Source organism: Osmerus mordax, chromosome 13, assembly GCF_038355195.1.
Source record: "Osmerus mordax isolate fOsmMor3 chromosome 13, fOsmMor3.pri, whole genome shotgun sequence".
Taxonomy (NCBI): domain Eukaryota; kingdom Metazoa; phylum Chordata; class Actinopteri; order Osmeriformes; family Osmeridae; genus Osmerus; species Osmerus mordax.
In genome coordinates, this window is record NC_090062.1 from 13,657,500 (window position 1) to 13,675,062 (window position 17,563).

Below are 17,563 nucleotides of genomic sequence, written 5' to 3' on the forward strand. Positions count from 1 at the left end.
CAAGTTCTACATTTGTACAGAAGACCTGTTGACATGGTGTTGTCTGAGAGAGAGATGATGTTGATTAGCAATATAGGGCAAGTATGGATCACCATCATACATCAAATTAATCTACAAAATAGCTGTTCTGCTAAATATAGATTTGTAGACATCAATCCTTAGGAATTATGTGCAGATGAGTGCCTCTAATCCCTGGCCATAGGGTTGAATGATCCCAATGGTATTGCATGGGTTTATATTCATCCATACTCAGCATTTGGGAGTCAGGTGGCTGAGCGATAGGGAATCGGGCTAGTAATCATAAGGTTGCTGGTTCGATTCCTGGCCGTGCAAAATGAAGTTGTGTCCTTGGGCAAGGCACTTCACCCTACTTGCCTCGGGGGGAATGTCCCTGTACTTACTGTAAGTCGCTCTGGATAAGAGCGTCTGCTAAATGACTAAATGTAAATGTAATTTCTCACAAACCTACATCACTGCACAAAAATTGACGTTCGTGTGTGTTTGATGAGCCGGATGGAAACTGTGTCACCCAAGGAACAATGGCATCTTCCCAGCTCCTTCAGTTGCACCAAGGCCAGGCTGATCAAAGGCTCGTGAAATAAAGCCTAGCATAATGTTTCTGGGGCACAGCTTTGCCATGCGCTATTCTCGCCTTCAGTGAATGACCCAGTTAGTGCTGTGGTACTATATGACTTTGTTATTGTGTGTGATGACGTCCTTCATGGGAATCCTCTGGAATGTTGTTGTTGGTTTACAGTGAAGAGGAACTCCATGCCTACAGAATGTTACATCTTCTTTTGAATAGCACTATAGCACATGATAAAGTATAGTGTTTTCCCTATACTCTTTGGTTCATGAACTTGAAATAAATACAAACCATATCATGTGATAATTCCTCAAAGTAAGCCGTCGAATGGCTTAGCTGTGCATGCTCTTGAAATACCACTTTTTAGTGCAGAGAGCAACTAAGAGATTATCCCAGTGGCACATATATGATGACTGGCAAGGCAGCATATATGTATATTTACATTTACATTTAGTCATTTAGCAGACGCTCTTATACAGAGCGACTTACAGTAAGTACAGGGACATTCCCCCGAGGCAAGTAGGGTGAAGTGCCTTGCCCAAGGACAACGTCATTTTGACACGGCTAATGACACGGTGGGGGTACACACACACACACTCCCGAAGCTGTGTATGATAAATTGTCATAATCAGCGGCTAATGTAACCACACATTCCCAACAGCTTCTCTTCCCCCGAGCTCAAAGATCGCTGCGTGTCGTTTTATATTCCTTTCCTCAGTTGATACGATTTCCATCCTGCGATTTAAGATCGGACCATCATTTATTGATGCTGTGTTTCCTTGTCTGATATGGAACCCATTTTAATAATTAATCCAGCGACAGGCCTAGCCGGGCGAAGGGAAGCATGCTAACGCCCTAACTAAGGACCAGTCGAGTCATTTGGCCCCAGTTCTTTTTTCTTTCTTTCTATTTGTCACTTTTATTATTGCTATGATTAAGCGGTAGCACGTTCCATAGAGCAGTGACGGCACTCCGCTCCACTCCTCTCCTCCCTGACAGCCCCTTGCTAATCCCATTACCCATGAGTCACGGCGGTTGATGTCAGGGCTGCCCACCCTACACCCCCACCTCCAAGACAGGGGCAGAGCAGACCACAACCTGCGTCTCACACATACACATATTCACACATGAACAGACACACACTCTAACTGGCACCCCACTCCTTGAGAATGTGCCAAGAGCAGAGAGCACTTTGGGTGAATGAAACACACACACTATGTGTCCGTGCCATGAAGGGATTGCATGAATTAACACTGTTCCCACTAACCTCATGATTCACAGAAATCATGATTCACAGAAATGAACTCTCCTCCCTTACCTTCTCCTCCCCTACCTTACTTACCTTCCTGTACCCCACCCCATTTCTCTCCTCACCTTCATTCCTTTAACACCCTGCCCATCCCTCCATCACCGCCTCCTCCCCTCCCTTCTATTTTTCACTTCCCTACTTTCTCTGTATAGTCCTAGCACAGAGAACCCTCTCTCGGTAAAATTACATTGAATTGAAGCTGGAAACTACTTGCTGTAGGTATTAATTGGTCTGGAGTAAGGGGACAATCTTAGAAGAAGTTGAAAGCAAGGCTTAAGGACCAATGTGACTGCTGAGGAGATGCCAAATTGAGAGCAGCTTAATTATATCTGGTGAAAGTACACTGGGATAGGGGCTAGACGATGCAGTGGGCTGTTCTTGTAAAAGATCCCTTGCTTAAACTAAGCGAAGGGATTGGGATAAATTCGATTGGGATTGGGATTAATGCCCTCAGTAATTTGCTGTAATTATCAAACTGGGCCAGAGTGAAGCTCACAAATAATTCCTTATTGTCTACAATGACACTACGTGGCCTTAAAGGATAAATGCCAAAGTCAAAGCTGTCTATTGCTTATCCTGAAATGAGATGTGGATTGACGTTCAATTGCTAGTCCACATGTTAACGCTTTAATAACCCCAGTCATCAACGCCTTGCTGCAGAAGCTGGCCATTACTGGAAGACAGAAATCCCCAAGACTTCATTATACACTCCATAATCGTCATTAAGCAGCATAACAACTTTCTTGTTGACATCCACTTTATTATAATTTTCCATCACTCTGCAGAACTAGGTCTAAAGGACCATAGTCATGCTATAGAAAACACATTACCTCTGATCAATACATCTCAGCTTTAGCATTGTTGTTTCAGTCCCTAAAGTGCTGTGCGTTGAATTAACCTCATTAGTATGTGAAGTGAGCCAGGTGAGGTCAGCTGTTTGTGCAGTGGTGTTCAGGCTATCTTATGCGGCCACTGCTGTGCTTGTTTTATCAAACCCATTGAGTCTAATGAACAAATTATGCAGATTTTGTCCTCGGTTTGTTTCTCTTTGTTGTAATTGTTCACTGTTAGATTGTTAGGGCTTTCTCTGTGTTGTGTAGTTAGTCCAGAGAGGATGGACGGCCATCAATAACGTCACACACAAACGTGTACATGCACACACAAACACTGTGATTAATAGGTGAGTGGGGTGTTTCTTGGCTTTGGTGAAATTTACGTGACAGGGCGAGACAGATGGATAGTGTGGGAGTGAGTCTGCAGCCAAGGAATGTTACCCAAGTGCCTTACAGGTATCAGAGGTGCTTGAGGCATGGTTTTGTTCTGTATGTGTGTGTGCATGAGTGTGTGTGTGTGTATGAGTGTGTGTGTGCATGTTTCCGATAGTGTACATGCATCCATCTATCTCTCTGCATTTCTCTTTTCCCCAGTGATGGAGGCTTGGGACTGGTGAACCTACGTGCTGCAACGGGCTTCTATTTATAAGGAGAGCCAGTCAGCGGACTTGTCGTGGCTGCTCAAGTCCATGGGGACAATGACATGCAGGGACAGTGACAGGGGCGAGTACATGTGAGACCCTTGGAAAAGGTCAGACCATGGAGGCAGCCACATGGTCAGCCATGGCTACCCACAGTCAACTGATATCCATGAAGTAGCCTGAAGGTCTACTGTATTACCAATTATTTTTGCCAGGCAACTTGATGTATCCATGATGGTTCACATGGTAGTTGAGTAAATAGACAGCTTGAATACTGTCAGGATGGTATTTTTCATCTTTGCTCTTTCAGTACTGGTTGGAGTTTACAAAGTCAATTACCAATGGTATTTCTCATTTAGCTATTTGTATTTTTTTACTCTAATGTTGTTTTAGTGTTAGTAGTCATTTTCCAAAGTTGAGCCTTGAGGCTAGCCATTATACCAGACCAGACCAGAGCTCATGCACTCGTTCTTGCAGCTCCTACCTGACATGAATGATAATGTTGTCCCAGCGTTGCTGTAGCGCTGTCAAAAGGCTGTTAACCGTCAACAATCCTTTAACAGGGTATGGCTGTGACTGTGATACAGGGTTAAGAGGGACAGAAAAGATCCTAATATGTGCAGGAATGTTTGGTGTAGCTTCTGAAATAGGCTATTCTGTGTGTTGTTTTGGCACAATCTGCAAGACTGAATTAGTCTTGCATTCTGGCCATCTCCTCTCTCTCTCTCTCTCTCTCTCTCTCTCTCTCTCTCTCTCTCTCTCTCTCTCTCTCTCTCTCTCTCTCTCTCTCTCTCTCTCTCTCTCTCTCTCTCTCTCTCCTACTCCCCTCTCTTTCTCTTTATTTTCTACCTCCGTTTCACTCTCTCTCTCTCTCTCTCTCTCTCTCTCTCTCTCTCTATGTCTCTCTCTATCTCTCCCCTTTCTTTCTTTCTTTCTCTCAGTTTCTCTATCTCACACACACTGTCTGTAAAAGCCTCTAGCCTCTGTGCTGGCCAGTGTATCCATCAGCATGAAATGCAACAACAGCAGAACAGGCCAGAGAGGAAGCTGAGACGACACCTGTGGCCAGCTGCTGCTGTGTCAGACCGTGTCTTTACTCATTACACAGCTCGGGAGGGGAGAGGAGGTGCTGGGCTGGGCTGTGCTGTGCACCACCACCAGACATGCTGCAGGCTGAAAACGCTGCAGGGGCTTGTGCTCAGCCCAGTCACCCAATGCCCGGGCAGCGGGCCCATTCCATTTCCCTCTGACTGCACTGCACTGCAGGTGAAGTGTGCTTCCACTCCATTTCTGCTGTTTCTCACCTACACCTCTTCCATCTACTTCCATGCTGGCTCCAAGCAGAGGAGATTGCACTGACACATCACACAGATGGCTTTTGCCATTTATGAATATTTGATTATACTCAGACATCTCCTGAGGGGTGCTAAAATATTAACCACTTTCTGGTGTCAGTTTTTGAAATTTAACTCATCTGAGCTCAAAAAAGGGTACAGTTGGTCCAAAAATATTTTTCATGTCCATGTTTCGTATTCGTGTTTTCCTCAAATTCTTCTTTAGTTGTTTCCTTTGTGATAGTTTCAATAATTTACAGTCTGGTACAATTATGATGTGTCATTTGGTTAATTCAATTGCTGAGTCAACTGAGATTCATCTATTGTGTTTTTTCTGCTGTCTTGCAGCGTGATGCAAAAGGACAATACCTTTTTGACCTCATCTGCCACCACCTCAACCTACTGGAGAAGGACTACTTCGGCATCCGATATGTGGACCCAGACAAACAGAGGGTGAGTGTCAACAGACAGCCCAACCTCAGCCACAGAGCATCTCTAGCATTCTCTTGCTTTCCTATCCACTCCACTCAACTGCATTTTTTTTTTTCATTTTCTTACACTACATTTTTAATTCTTCCTCTTTCTCTCTTTCTTACTTTTCCTCTTCTTTCACGTTTCCCTCCAGCAGTCCCAACACCATCTTGGTTTTCCATCCCAGCCAGGGGTGATTAGTGTGTGTGTGTTAACTTGTCTTCTTGACTGATTCATGAGCATTCACTGGCAAACACATGTCCACGATGGATTTTAGGCCTGCAGTCACAATAGTAGTGTACTGTACATCTTTCTCCCTCTGTCTCTTTCTCTCTCTCTCTCACTTTCTCTGCCCCTCTTCACTCTTTCTCTCTCTCTCTCTCTCTCTCTCTCTCTCTCTCTCTCTCTCTCTCTCTCTCTCTCTCTCTCTCTCTCTCTCTCTCTCTCTCTCTCTCTCTTCCCCACACACACTCACACACATTTTTGTAGTCTAGTTTAGAACTGCATCCTTGAGGAGGAGGGTTTTATGTAGAAATGGCCTGAAGGTAGACAGAGGGATGTTCTTCTGTCTGGCATCTATCACTTTCATCTGTCCATAAACTAACCAGAGTAGGGCAGCCGGCTATTGGACAGATGTATCAGGATCTCACAGTGGAGCTGCATGCCATTTCTCACTGCGTCAGGTACAGTCTCTGTCTGTCCTGAATATGCTTAAGTATTACCTACATGCCCATATCTAATTGCCAAGGCCAATAGGCGTTGGCTGAATGTATAGAATTATGTAATTTAGTCAAAACAATAATGATTTTAACTACTGTTTAAGTATAGTTGTTTAACTTTAAGTGTCATAGGCCCTTCTTGTAGCATACTGATGCAATGATATTAAATCTCCAATCAAGGCTCTGAAACTGAACAAGCTCTCTGTCACTCAACCCACCTTAGAACCATTGTAAATGTCCTGCACAGGCTGTCAGATAGCTAGAGAAGTTGATCAGGCAGTGAAATTTATGATGACTCACTGCCATAGTGTACCAGTGAAGCTCTCTCAGCCTTCCACAGCAGAGCATCATGGGAAGAGACAGGTGGAAGCTGGGAAATGCGGTTCACACTGTCAACATAAAGCAATGCCTCCCTCAGCCCTCTGAGCGTTTCTCCTCCTAATGGTTAGCGAGCTGACAGAGAACAAGTGTTTCTCTGAAAGTCCTCCAATGCTGGCTTTCATCTTCCCTACAGTCCCTGGGTGGGAGAACGTCCTTAACATTTGATGTAAATGAACGAGGAGTAGGTGAGCGTGGCTCTGGAATGCCCTCCAGTTGCAGACAACAAGTCATCGTGCTCGGCTGCTGAGCAGTAAGCCTGTTCTGTCAGTTTAGCCTGGACTGAAGTCCTGGAAATGGGAGCCAGCAGCCTGGGGTTTTAGCTCCTAGCAAACACGCTGGTCTAAAAAAGAATTCTGAACGTTGTTATTTTTCATCTTTGGTCTTTCAGCACTGGTTGGAGTTTACAAAGTCAATTGCCAAACAAATGAAATGTGAGTATTAGATTTGATAATATTCACTCTTTTTGATAGAGCATGACATTTACAGTAGCTTAAACCCAAATAACTGACTGTGATGTGCTACTTTTTCATTTTCAAGTCTTTAAAAAAACTAAACAACCCCTCTGTGACCTTCTCCTTTCAGCCCAGCCTCCTTTCACCATGTGTTTGCGAGTCAAGTTCTACCCACCTGACCCTGCCGCCCTTAAGGAGGAAATCACTAGGTAAGCTTCTGGCAGGCATGATGGAAAGATCTTCAAAAAAAGGAGCGCAGGGAGGCATGTCTGCACTGCCTTATCAACGCACAAGAGAACAATTTGACATTCAATAATGTAGCTTAAGGTGCTCATGCTGTTTCTTCCTTCAGGTAAAACCAAGCATATTTTGGAGTAAGTATCAAATACCGTACTCTTTGAGCTCTTTTTGTTACAAGCTACAATTCCAGGTTACTCTGTGCTTATAGAGGGCACTATGACAGTCAGATTAGTACTCTGGAGAGCTTGACACAGTGCATCTACAGTGTACAAATACATCCACCATACATTTCAGCCATTCAGCAGCCGGTCTCTCCCTTCTCCTGTCTCATAACAGCAGCCAGGAAAACTTCAAAATCCTCTACCATCTGTCGAAGCCAGCATAGTCTCTCCTGCGGTTTCGTAGGGAACCGTCTGTGTGTTCTTACTCTCTCTCTCTCCTCTCTCTCTCTCTCTCTCTCTCTCTCTCTCTCTCTCTCTCTCTCTCTCTCTCTCTCTCTCTCTATCTCTCTCTCTCTCACACACACACACACACACACACACACTTCCAACATATCTGAGATAATGATTAATAACAGTATTTATTGCATTGCTGCTGTGTGAGAAGAGAAATCGGTGGGGTGTGAAATGAACACTGGCTGATTTCAGACTTTAAGGGTTTGACCAGATCCAAAGGATGAAAACTAGAATTACTGGATGACTCATGAAGGGCCACAACCAAACCAATTAAAGAAAAGGAAATGTGAATCACAAGTGATGATACCAAGAGAATGTACTCTTGTCATACGAAGAATCCAAATATTCATTCCATACTGATCACCGTTTTCCATTGAGCGTGCGTATGGGTGTGGTGTAAGTGGTTGGAGGCGCAGCTAATGGTTCAGAGTGGAGAAGAGACTGTCTAATGTATTAATTATAGAGAGATGGGACTAAAAGCCTGGTTTCCATATATTTATTAGATAAGGTAGGTAGACTTGCGGCAGGTAAAATTAGCACACTGTTGGGAATAGAGTGCTCCCAGTCACAGAGGGGGCAGAGGACAGTATGCTGTCTGCTTATTATACGAATGACCTGGCATGGGGCCCTTGCTGACTATACACACTTGCTACAATACGAATACATCCTAATACATCCTAACACCTGGGCACATACACACACTCATAGCTGTGTAGATCTGCATACGTGATGCAAACCTGCAAAACTTAAATAATAGGTTATTATGTTTTCAACAATATGCAGCATTGTCCTTTGCGTTGGGGAGAAAGAAAGGGAGTCAGGTGGCTGAGCAGTTAGAGAGTCGGGCTAGTAATCTGAAGGTTGCCAGTTTGATTCCCAGCCGTGCCAAATGACGTTGTGTCCTTGGGCAAGGCACTTCACCCTACTTGCCTCGGGGAGAATGTCCCTGTACTTACTGTAAGTCGCTCTGGATAAAAGCGTCTGCTAAATGTAAATGTAAGATTAATTTAAGATGTGTTCATAACATCTAGGAAGCTGCCTCCCTGGCAGGTGATTTGTTTTGGTGAGGGGAATTCATCCTTCTTGGAGTAGAGTGATGAGGTACATGATTGAATAGAGGAGACGTCCTTTCCTTTGTGTTGTTTTACTGTACTTGTGTTGTTCCAAAAGGACTCCTGGTCTCCAGGGCCCCGAGGCCAGAGGCAGGAGCTCAAACTCACACGTACTCCCCAGTGCTCAGCCTTAGGCTCTCTCCCGTGTACCTTTCTCAAACACTCTGCGTCAGAAATCTTCTCAACTTTAGGCGCACCAACTTATACATGAGTATTGTTAGTATGAGTAGTGTTATGCTGTTGAGAGCGTACCCAGAGGGAATGCTATACTGAAGGAAGAACCTCTAGGGTTTCTAGATATCCATTTCAATGAGGGAAGCAGTGTTGATGAAAGAAAACAACAAATGGTTTTGTTAGGAGTTGTTTGTTTTCTTTGCTTTGCCGTTTGATCAAATATTTGCACTGTATGTCCTGTGAGTCATTGATGATGTTGTGTTCCTGTGCAGATATCTCGTCTTCCTGCAGATCAAGAGGGATCTGTATCATGGCCGCCTCCTGTGCAAGACATCCGATGCTGCCATGTTGGCTGCCTACATACTTCAAGGCAAGCACCTAGGAGTAGCAGCACACCTCCTCTCTCCCCTCTTATAAAAAAGGTTGAAAAAATATATATTTTTAAAACGTTTGGCTAAAGGTTTAGAAAGGTTCAACAACTATATTTTTTCAAAAGGTTGAAAACATATTTTCTTTTTTTTGTCAAAAATAGGTTTGCATCATTGATGAGTACTTGATGAGGACTCTACTATACTCTATTGTACTCTGCTCTGTTTTAAGCTTCTCTGTTCTCCTCTCCCCTCCTCTTCTTTCACCACAACCCCCACGCCCACTCTTCCCTCTCACGCCCGAGGGTATCATACCAAGTCCTTGGCATCCATAAGCTTCCCTCAGTAACCTCGGATGACCTTGCAGGCTCATAACGAACATCTGTCAGTATATTAGGCCAGCGTTGTGGTGGTGTGGATCACATCTGAGGGCTGTGCAGTGGAGAGCCCAGGCCTGCTGTGTAGACTTCAGCCACCGTAGCCGGCAAGCAAGTGTGTAGGAAGAAGAAGCAATAGAGGCAAGTAGGAAAGGCAGGCAAGCAGGAGAGGCAGGCAGGCCAGAGAGGCAGGCAGGCAGGCGAGACAGATAGGCAGGAGAGGCAGACGAGGACAAGAGGCAGGTAGGCATGAGACACAGCAGGCTGCGTAGACAGGGTAGAGAGACAGCAGGCAGGGACGGTGAGCAGGCAGCAGGCTCATTGGCATTCAGGTGGCAGTTCTCTGTGGAGGACAGGCTCCCCTTTTCACACCCAGCTTGTTGTCTGAGGCTCTACCAGAATCTCAATGCTGCTGCTGCTGCCGCTGCGTAAAAAGCTGAGCTGAAACATCTTGGCTAAGCAACGGTGCGGAGGCTCTGCTGCCGTGACAACAGGATCCATACAAATGACTTAGTATTTCAAAGTAATAAGATAGATACATTGAACCTGTTTAACATCTACCGCCCAAAGCCCTTCACAACGAGTAGACTCACCTCTGCCACTAGTGAAGATGACTAGAGTTCCAAACTGTCTCCTGCTGCCTTCCTTAAGTCGTGTGTGTTGTGTCCTTGCTCTCCCAGCGGAGATCGGCGACTATGACCCGGGGAAGCACCCCGAGGGCTACAGCTCCAAGTTCCAGTTCTTCCCCAAGCATTCGGAGAAACTGGAGAGAAGGATCTCGGACATCCACAAGACAGAACTGATGTAAGGTGACACCTCTGTGGGGTTTTTTCCCTGTTCAATACAACAACCAGCTTCTACGGTCGCCACACCCTTTTCTTGTCCACGCTAAATTGGCCGTCATCTCCAATGCCTGATTTCAAACTCCTCAAGGTTTCAGGAGAAAAGATTAGAAATTAGTTGCTTTTATCTGCTGGTACTGGTTTCCTTGGGATTAATGACCACATGGTACTTTATGCATTTTACAATAGATACCAGGTAACATATCAAACAGGAAAGAGTTATAGAAGAAATACTAACATGCTTCAATAAAATCTAAAGCACATAGTTTCCCAAGGTCGTCTTTGTTTAACGAAATTATATACGATATGAATAAATAGGTATTCAGGACCACAGATATTCAATTCCATAGCCACTTGATATGCTGACTATTCTATTTCTAGCAATGTTTTATCCGTCTAGTTCTGGGTCTTGATATGATATGCAGTGTATTTGAAATATAAGGGTGTGTGTGTGTGTGTGTTTTCTGATACTGCTGTGTCATTAGATTTTTCTCTCTCTCATTCTTCTTCTCATTTTCTTTCTCTTTGCTATTAGGCATTATTTTTAACCTACAAAAAGTCCAGATAGATCACTGACGGAACATCACATGCAGACAGTATATTTCCTGTACTCTACTACCCTCTAGTGGTGTGGTGTTCCTGGCCCCCCTGTGAATACAGTGTCACTATATTCTTTGCAAATATGTTTTATATAATGGGCCCCAGGGGACAGGTTGATGAAAAGTTGTGTTTCCTCCAGAGGACAGAGTCCAGAGACCTCAGAGCTGAACTTCCTGCAGAAGGCTCAGATGTTGGAGACGTTTGGTGTGGACCCTCACCCATGCAAGGTAGCCATGCCAGGACAAGAGGAAGCCATTATCTGTAATGTACTGTACATTAGCTCTTGGTCAGTCTTGTAGTAGCTCGTATCAAATGCTGACACAATTCCCCTGATGTTTATCAGGATGTGTCGGGCAACCCCGCCTTTCTGGCCTTCACTCCCTTTGGCTTTACTGTGCTCCAGGGAAACAGGAGAGTCCATTTCCTCAAGTGGTTAGTACAGATTAATAGTCTCAAATGCCCCCCCCACACACACACACACACACACACACTCCGTACACCCTCTTTACTAAATGGCTGTGTTGTTTTCTGTCTCGTCTGTTTGCCTCCATCAAGCAGCATGCCAGGTGCCTGGTTATCTTTCACCATCAGAGATATTTATCAGTTACCTAACTATGTACAATATCTTACTGTCATATGAATTGACAGTATATGTGCTGGTGAAGACCTTTTCTCAGTATTTTTTGAGACATTCATAAAATGCACAAAACACACTTCCTAATCCTATGCATCCTGCAGTGTTCTGCCCTGGACTGACAGCTTACAAATGAGCGTTAATCGATCATACCTCCCATCTCTGTGTTCACCTCTCTAACTGGGGCCTTCTCTCCTGTCCAGGGACGAGGTGACTAAACTGAAGTTTGAGGCCAAGACATTCCATATATATGCAAATCAGAAAGAGGTGGGTGCGTGCATTATTTATGCGGCTTTCTTTTTCCCTTGCCGGGCAAAAAATTATTGCGGCCTTGTTTTATGCATGAAAGGCCTGCCTTGGGGGGCTGGGAGTGTGATGTAGCCCTAAATAGAGAAGGTAACCAGACATGACTGAAGAAGGATTTTGATCAGATGTAGGTTCACACTCTACAAATGGCAGAAACACAGCCGCTTCTGAGACTCATGATCTGTTCTTTGAACAACAGGACAAGAAGATCATTTTGACATACTTCGCCCCCACACCGGAGGCCTGTAAGCACCTGTGGAAGTGTGGGGTGGAACACCAGGCCTTCTATAAGTGAGTCACGCCAGCCAACTCATATATCCATGGTGTGGAAGTTGATCTTCATCATAAGAGTGTATGATCTCTCCCTTACACCAACCCGGCATTTTTTTTTGATTGCCTGCAGGTTGGAGAAGTCCAGCCAGGTTCGAACTGTCTCCAGCAGTAATCTGTTTTTCAAGGGAAGTCGTTTTAGATACAGGTATGATATTAGAGCGGATAGATATGGCTCACTGAGGTAATGGGGTTTGATTTTGAGCATTTTCGACGGTTTATTGAGTTCACCGCATCTTCCTCTCAGTGGCAGGGTCGCCAAAGAAGTGATGGAGCAAAGTGCCAAAATCAAACGGGAGCCACCTGAAATTCACAGGTGAGACTTGCTAATCTATTGACACTTCAGTAGGCGTCAACCTGCTGGGTTACTCGGTCGAGACCCAGTCGTGAGACATGTTTCCGTGTGCTTGTGTGTCCCCAGGGCTGGTCTGGTCCCCAGTAGGAGCTGTCCGTCTATCACGCATGGGCCCAGACTGACCAGTGTCCCCAGGACCAGACGGAGAGCTGTGCACATCTCCATCATGGAGGGTAAAACACGCACTGACACACATTGACACACACGCACAAACAGTCTGTCATTTGGACCTCAAGGTTATATATATTGTGTAGATAAACCCACTGATGTGAGCCAGTGCTAAAGGCTCTATGCTTAGATCATGTGAATAGTTGGGGATCATTTCACTAAGCCGAATCAAAGATATCTGACATGCTTTGTATCTGTGTGGATAAGAGCCCTACATTAGCTCTATTCTTGGGGCTTTTAACACTGCTTGATGTGCACAAACAGACGCGCACGCAGACTGACAGATGCACACTTCTCGCCGTGTGAAGTAACCTGAGTGCCTTTCCATGAGAACAGAGCCACAGTTGTGTTTGTCATTCACGTTCCCCGTCAGTAGTCTTCCACACTGAGTCAGACAATACCGACACACACACACACATACAGTGAGGTGCAGCAGCCACCCATCTATCTTCCTCTGTGTCATTCTTACTCTCCTTTAAGTAGTCATGCTGAGGCAGTTACTGCAGGAGAGAGTCCCTGTGTTTCTAAAGGGCAGTAATTGTCATTTTAAGTGAATAGCTGTCAACTCTAAGGTTTCAGTTACATCCTGCTCTGTGGGTGAGGTGCAGTATGGTGAACTTGCCCGTCTTTAACACAATGTATGTGGCATCATACGACATCTCATTGTACTCTGATACCCCGCTGTCAAACATTCAAACCACCTCTTGTGCTCTCCTATTGCCCTGTCGGCATTGGTATCTGCAGAGATAATAATATCCTATCTGAAAATAGCCCCCCTGTCAGGGCCTCTCCATGTATGTCAGGGACGTCAGCAATGGGAGGGTAGGTAACCACTTGGCCACAAGTAGACCACATTCCTGCTCCCAGGACCCTGAAACTGACCCTGCCAGCCAGCCTGACTGAGGGACAACAGAAGCCTGGAGTCACAGGACGGACAGCCTGCTAGCCAGACAGCCAGAAAGCTTCCGACAAGGACAGGGAGACAGAGAAAGAGAGAGGGGTTGGGTGGTAGGACATTGGCAAGGTCACTGCGGGGCGTAGAGCTCGCTTGCCACCTCGAACCGCCACCATGGTGAAGTGCCTGATCAGAATCAAGACCACGGTAAACGTACACCTGTGCATGATCAACCACTGCTACCGGGATGTGAAGGTACGCGTGCTGTCGTTGGGGCCCAGGCTGCTGGGGAAGGCTCTGGGGATGATGCCTCTGCTCCCAGCCCTCCCCAGGGGCCCCGGGGAGACCTCCAGAGCCTCCTCCAGATTTGGTGTCACACCTCAGTTTCACAGTCCTGGGCAAGGCTACAGACGGCCAGACAGCTCTGCAGGTAAAGGACTACACTTCAGAAGGACTGGATTGGATTTGGTTTATCACCTCAGTCACACGGAGCAAGCAAATCTCTGTGTTTGACTTTCACTCAACTCAAGTCCAGCTTTGAAAGTCATTAGGCTGGAGAGGGACTTGACTAAGAGTGATACTTCAGGGACTTCTTCTCATGTTGTGTGTTAATGTTTCACTGCGGGGGTTTGTGGGGGGGGGGGGGGGGGGGGCACGAGAGGCTAGACAGAAGTATTTAGCCTAAGCAGGTATTATGTGACATGATGACGTCTCAAGTAAACATGAAGACAGTCTGCTTTGGTTCTCAGCTTGCATTGATGGATTAGGGGTGTCGTAGTGCTGCGTCTGGATGGATGTTTTACAGTGGTCCAATTCTGTTCGTGCCTTTAAAACACCTCAAACATCTGGTTTGATGTCCGCATGTGATTTCTGTCTATCACTGTGTGTAAAACCTCAGTGGTCATGCTGGTCTCAAGGTTATGTTCATCTGATATCTGTATCTGAATGGCCTGCTTCTCCTCTTCCTCCTGCCAGGCCTGGAGTCCCTGCGAGACAGCGCCCACTCCACACCAGTTCGCTCCGTCTCCCATGGCGACTCCTTTATGCCACGCTCCCGCAGCCAAGCGGTGGACAGCAGCGAGGCGGCAGGCTCGTCGGTCATCTCTGACGAGGCCTACAGCCCCTCGGACAGTGTTCTTCCCACGCCGGTGGGTGAGCACAGCATGGAACAGGCCGTGGCGCGTCAGCTCAATGGCGCCCCCTGCAGCATCGAGGAGGAGAGGGAGTCGGAGGCTGGCACACCACTGGGCGGTCAGGTGGCCGAGTTTGGCCCTGACGGCAGGGTGCTGCGGCTGGGGAGGACCAGGTCAGCACCCCCTAGCGATGTGGAGGAGCTCAATAAGTTCATCCTGAGTGTGTTACGTCTGTTTTTGGTCACGATAGGACTGCTGTTCGCCCTGTTGCTTCTCCTCATCATGCTAACAGAGTCAGACCTTGACATTGCCTTCCTGAGGGACATTCGTAAGACACCTGAATTCCAGCAATTCCATTTTGAGTACTTCTGTCCTCTCCGGAGATGGTTTGCATGTCAGTTCCGTTGGATGGGAGGGTTCCTTGTAACCAAGTGAGAGAGGGAGACATAAAGTAAAAAAAAAAAAAGACAAAACCGTAAAGAGGACATCATCAAGGGAATTGAGAAAGGGGAGGACCGAAGGAAGGAATGAAGGATGGAAGGAGGGAGGGAAGATCTGATCTAAACATGAACCTAGTTTCTCCCATGATGCACCTCCTTTCACAAGCCAAGGACCTCCCCCTGCGTGGGCTCAGAAGAAGAGCTTCCTGTTCGAACCATCACAATGAGGACATTTCCAATGCTCATGTTTTACTTTGGAATTTCAGGTCATCACAAGGAACTTTTTTTTTTACACAAAGCCAAGGCAACAGGGTCACAAAGTCTACATTGACTTGAAGGAGAAACACATTCAATCACGGAAAACAGTTGCCTTTATTTTCTATTGATTAATATAATTCATCATTGCATGAGGCATGTGTTGAGCACTGAGCGGAGAAGAGGACTGGTACATGTCGAGTTAGAAGAGTTGAGGTGTGAAAGAGAGAGAAAGGTCCTTTTCTATTTTACCTCCATAAACTTTCATGATAGTCATTACATTGCAGAAAACTAACATAATTAAAGCTGCTATTTATTAGAATACACACCACCACCAATGGATGTACTGTACAGTAATGGTCTGGAGTCAGAGAAGAGGTGGAAAGGATTTTAACAGAAGGATAATTTTTGAATGTAGAAACTGTCACGCAAGATGGCTTGTTCAAAAAATATTTTTCTAATAAATGTGACTAATGGTTTATGCTCTTTCTAGGTTCCACCAATTCAACCATGGTCATGCAAATCTGTTCATGCTGTCACTGCTAATACTGTCTAGTGAACAAGCGTCAAATCATAATCTAAGCCTTAGTAAAGACAAATATAACTGTTGTACTGTATTTGAAGATTTTCAAACATCAGAAATAAAACAGTTATTAATAATTCAAATCAATGTTTGAAGATGAGCAATCAGTTTTGAAACAAACTTTTACAAAATATAAATTACCTTAGATGTAAAAGTGTGGGTTTTGTGACATAGAAATGTAGTTGTAGAGAAGCGGAGTGCTTGCTGTTATTCTTTACATTGGATACCATAGACCTTTTTACTAGATGTGCAATACTGTAACACTGGAAACCAAGATTGGGTATTTGATACAAGTTGTTTTTACTTTCCTAAAGTTTACCCTCAAATAAAGTGTTTAATAATGTTAATTTCCCATAGTATAAGAAAAGAAATAAGTTGTGCTTCAGAACACTTGTTGACTGTTTGTTTTCTCAAATTAGATTATTGAAACCTGGGGTGCATTAGATTATTTATAAATGCTAAATAATGTTGAAATCATGCTGGCTTATTTTGTACAATGTAGTGTCTCCTAATATGTAGAAAGGTTTTCTTTTATAACATATTTTAAACAATTGATATGTTATTTTTTATCATTGGAAATGTAATTATACATTTTCTGCACTGTGGACCAGATGGACAATTGCAGAAATATGAGGTTAAAATCTTTGAGGTTTTCAGTCATTATCATGTTCACATTGCACTTCACTCCTAGTGGGCCTACCTTCTGTATGTCTGCTATGACATTGTCCTGCTACTGTATGTCTACCAAAGATTCCTCTGTAGTCTGATGGTCTTCATCTAACGACAGTGGAGCTACAGACTTAAAACATGTCCTCCAACATGTTCCACATGTTGCTATGAAATCAGATACTGGTAACATCCAGAATTGATTTCATCAATGCAATAAATCGTTTGGACATATCAATTAAATAAGACATTTAACATTTAGTTTGAATAGAAATCCCTTTTTACCTTACGGTGGTTACTCTGAGTTTAGCTAATATTTCTAAGTACTTTTCTCCTTTCTAAAGATTTTAGTTGATTCCCGATGGATGTAGATCAAGTTATTTGTTTGAAACTGTGGAAGAATGACAAAGCAACAGATTAATATTTGTATAGTTCTGGCTATGTACCATTCTGTGTTCATGTATATGACAAAATATTTTTGACAATAATTTAGCAATAATATCAATATAGAAAACTTTAAATATATATGGTCATACATGGATGGTTTGATTCCCCCCTCCCAAATATATCTTTCCAAAGACCCAATGGTAATACAAGTGAGGTGTTTGTCATGTTCTCCCGATGAACTTGCCGATCAGTGCATGTCTCTTAAGTGGCGTTCCAGGTTGCCTATATTCCATCAGTGCCACAGATGAGTTAAATGTAACTTCCTATGACATCAGATGACCTGTGTGTGTTACTGCAGAGTAGTTGACCTGTGGCACCACCCCACCCAGTGGTAGTGTATTTACATGTGATTTGGATGTGCGTTGCAATGAATCCACTATTTATGACAGTCAATTACAGCCAAGTGCTGTGACTCGGAGATTTGATCCTGTCCCACAGATGATCCTATAAGCACGTA

The 17,563-nt window shown here is 44.6% G+C and overlaps 1 protein-coding gene across 2 annotated transcripts in view; it reads left to right on the forward strand.

Moving 5' to 3' along the window:
• The window catches only part of LOC136955258 (FERM domain-containing protein 5-like), a 38,203-nt gene extending 21,867 nt beyond the window's left edge, over window positions 1-16,336 (forward strand). Inside the window, exons 2-14 of one of the 2 annotated variants that reach the window (XM_067248921.1) lie at window positions 5,052-5,156; window positions 6,663-6,705; window positions 6,857-6,935; window positions 8,980-9,077; window positions 10,133-10,256; window positions 11,034-11,121; window positions 11,238-11,326; window positions 11,732-11,795; window positions 12,034-12,125; window positions 12,238-12,312; window positions 12,412-12,480; window positions 12,586-12,692; window positions 14,558-16,336. In XM_067248921.1, the coding sequence (XP_067105022.1) occupies window positions 5,052-5,156; window positions 6,663-6,705; window positions 6,857-6,935; window positions 8,980-9,077; window positions 10,133-10,256; window positions 11,034-11,121; window positions 11,238-11,326; window positions 11,732-11,795; window positions 12,034-12,125; window positions 12,238-12,312; window positions 12,412-12,480; window positions 12,586-12,692; window positions 14,558-15,150 (1,626 nt within the window). In that variant the 3' untranslated portion in view covers window positions 15,151-16,336. The remainder of the gene's footprint in view (window positions 1-5,051; window positions 5,157-6,662; window positions 6,706-6,856; window positions 6,936-8,979; window positions 9,078-10,132; window positions 10,257-11,033; window positions 11,122-11,237; window positions 11,327-11,731; window positions 11,796-12,033; window positions 12,126-12,237; window positions 12,313-12,411; window positions 12,481-12,585; window positions 12,693-14,557) is intronic. The other variant, XM_067248922.1, reaches the window with a different exon arrangement.
• Window positions 16,337-17,563: the final 1,227 nt, after the last annotated feature.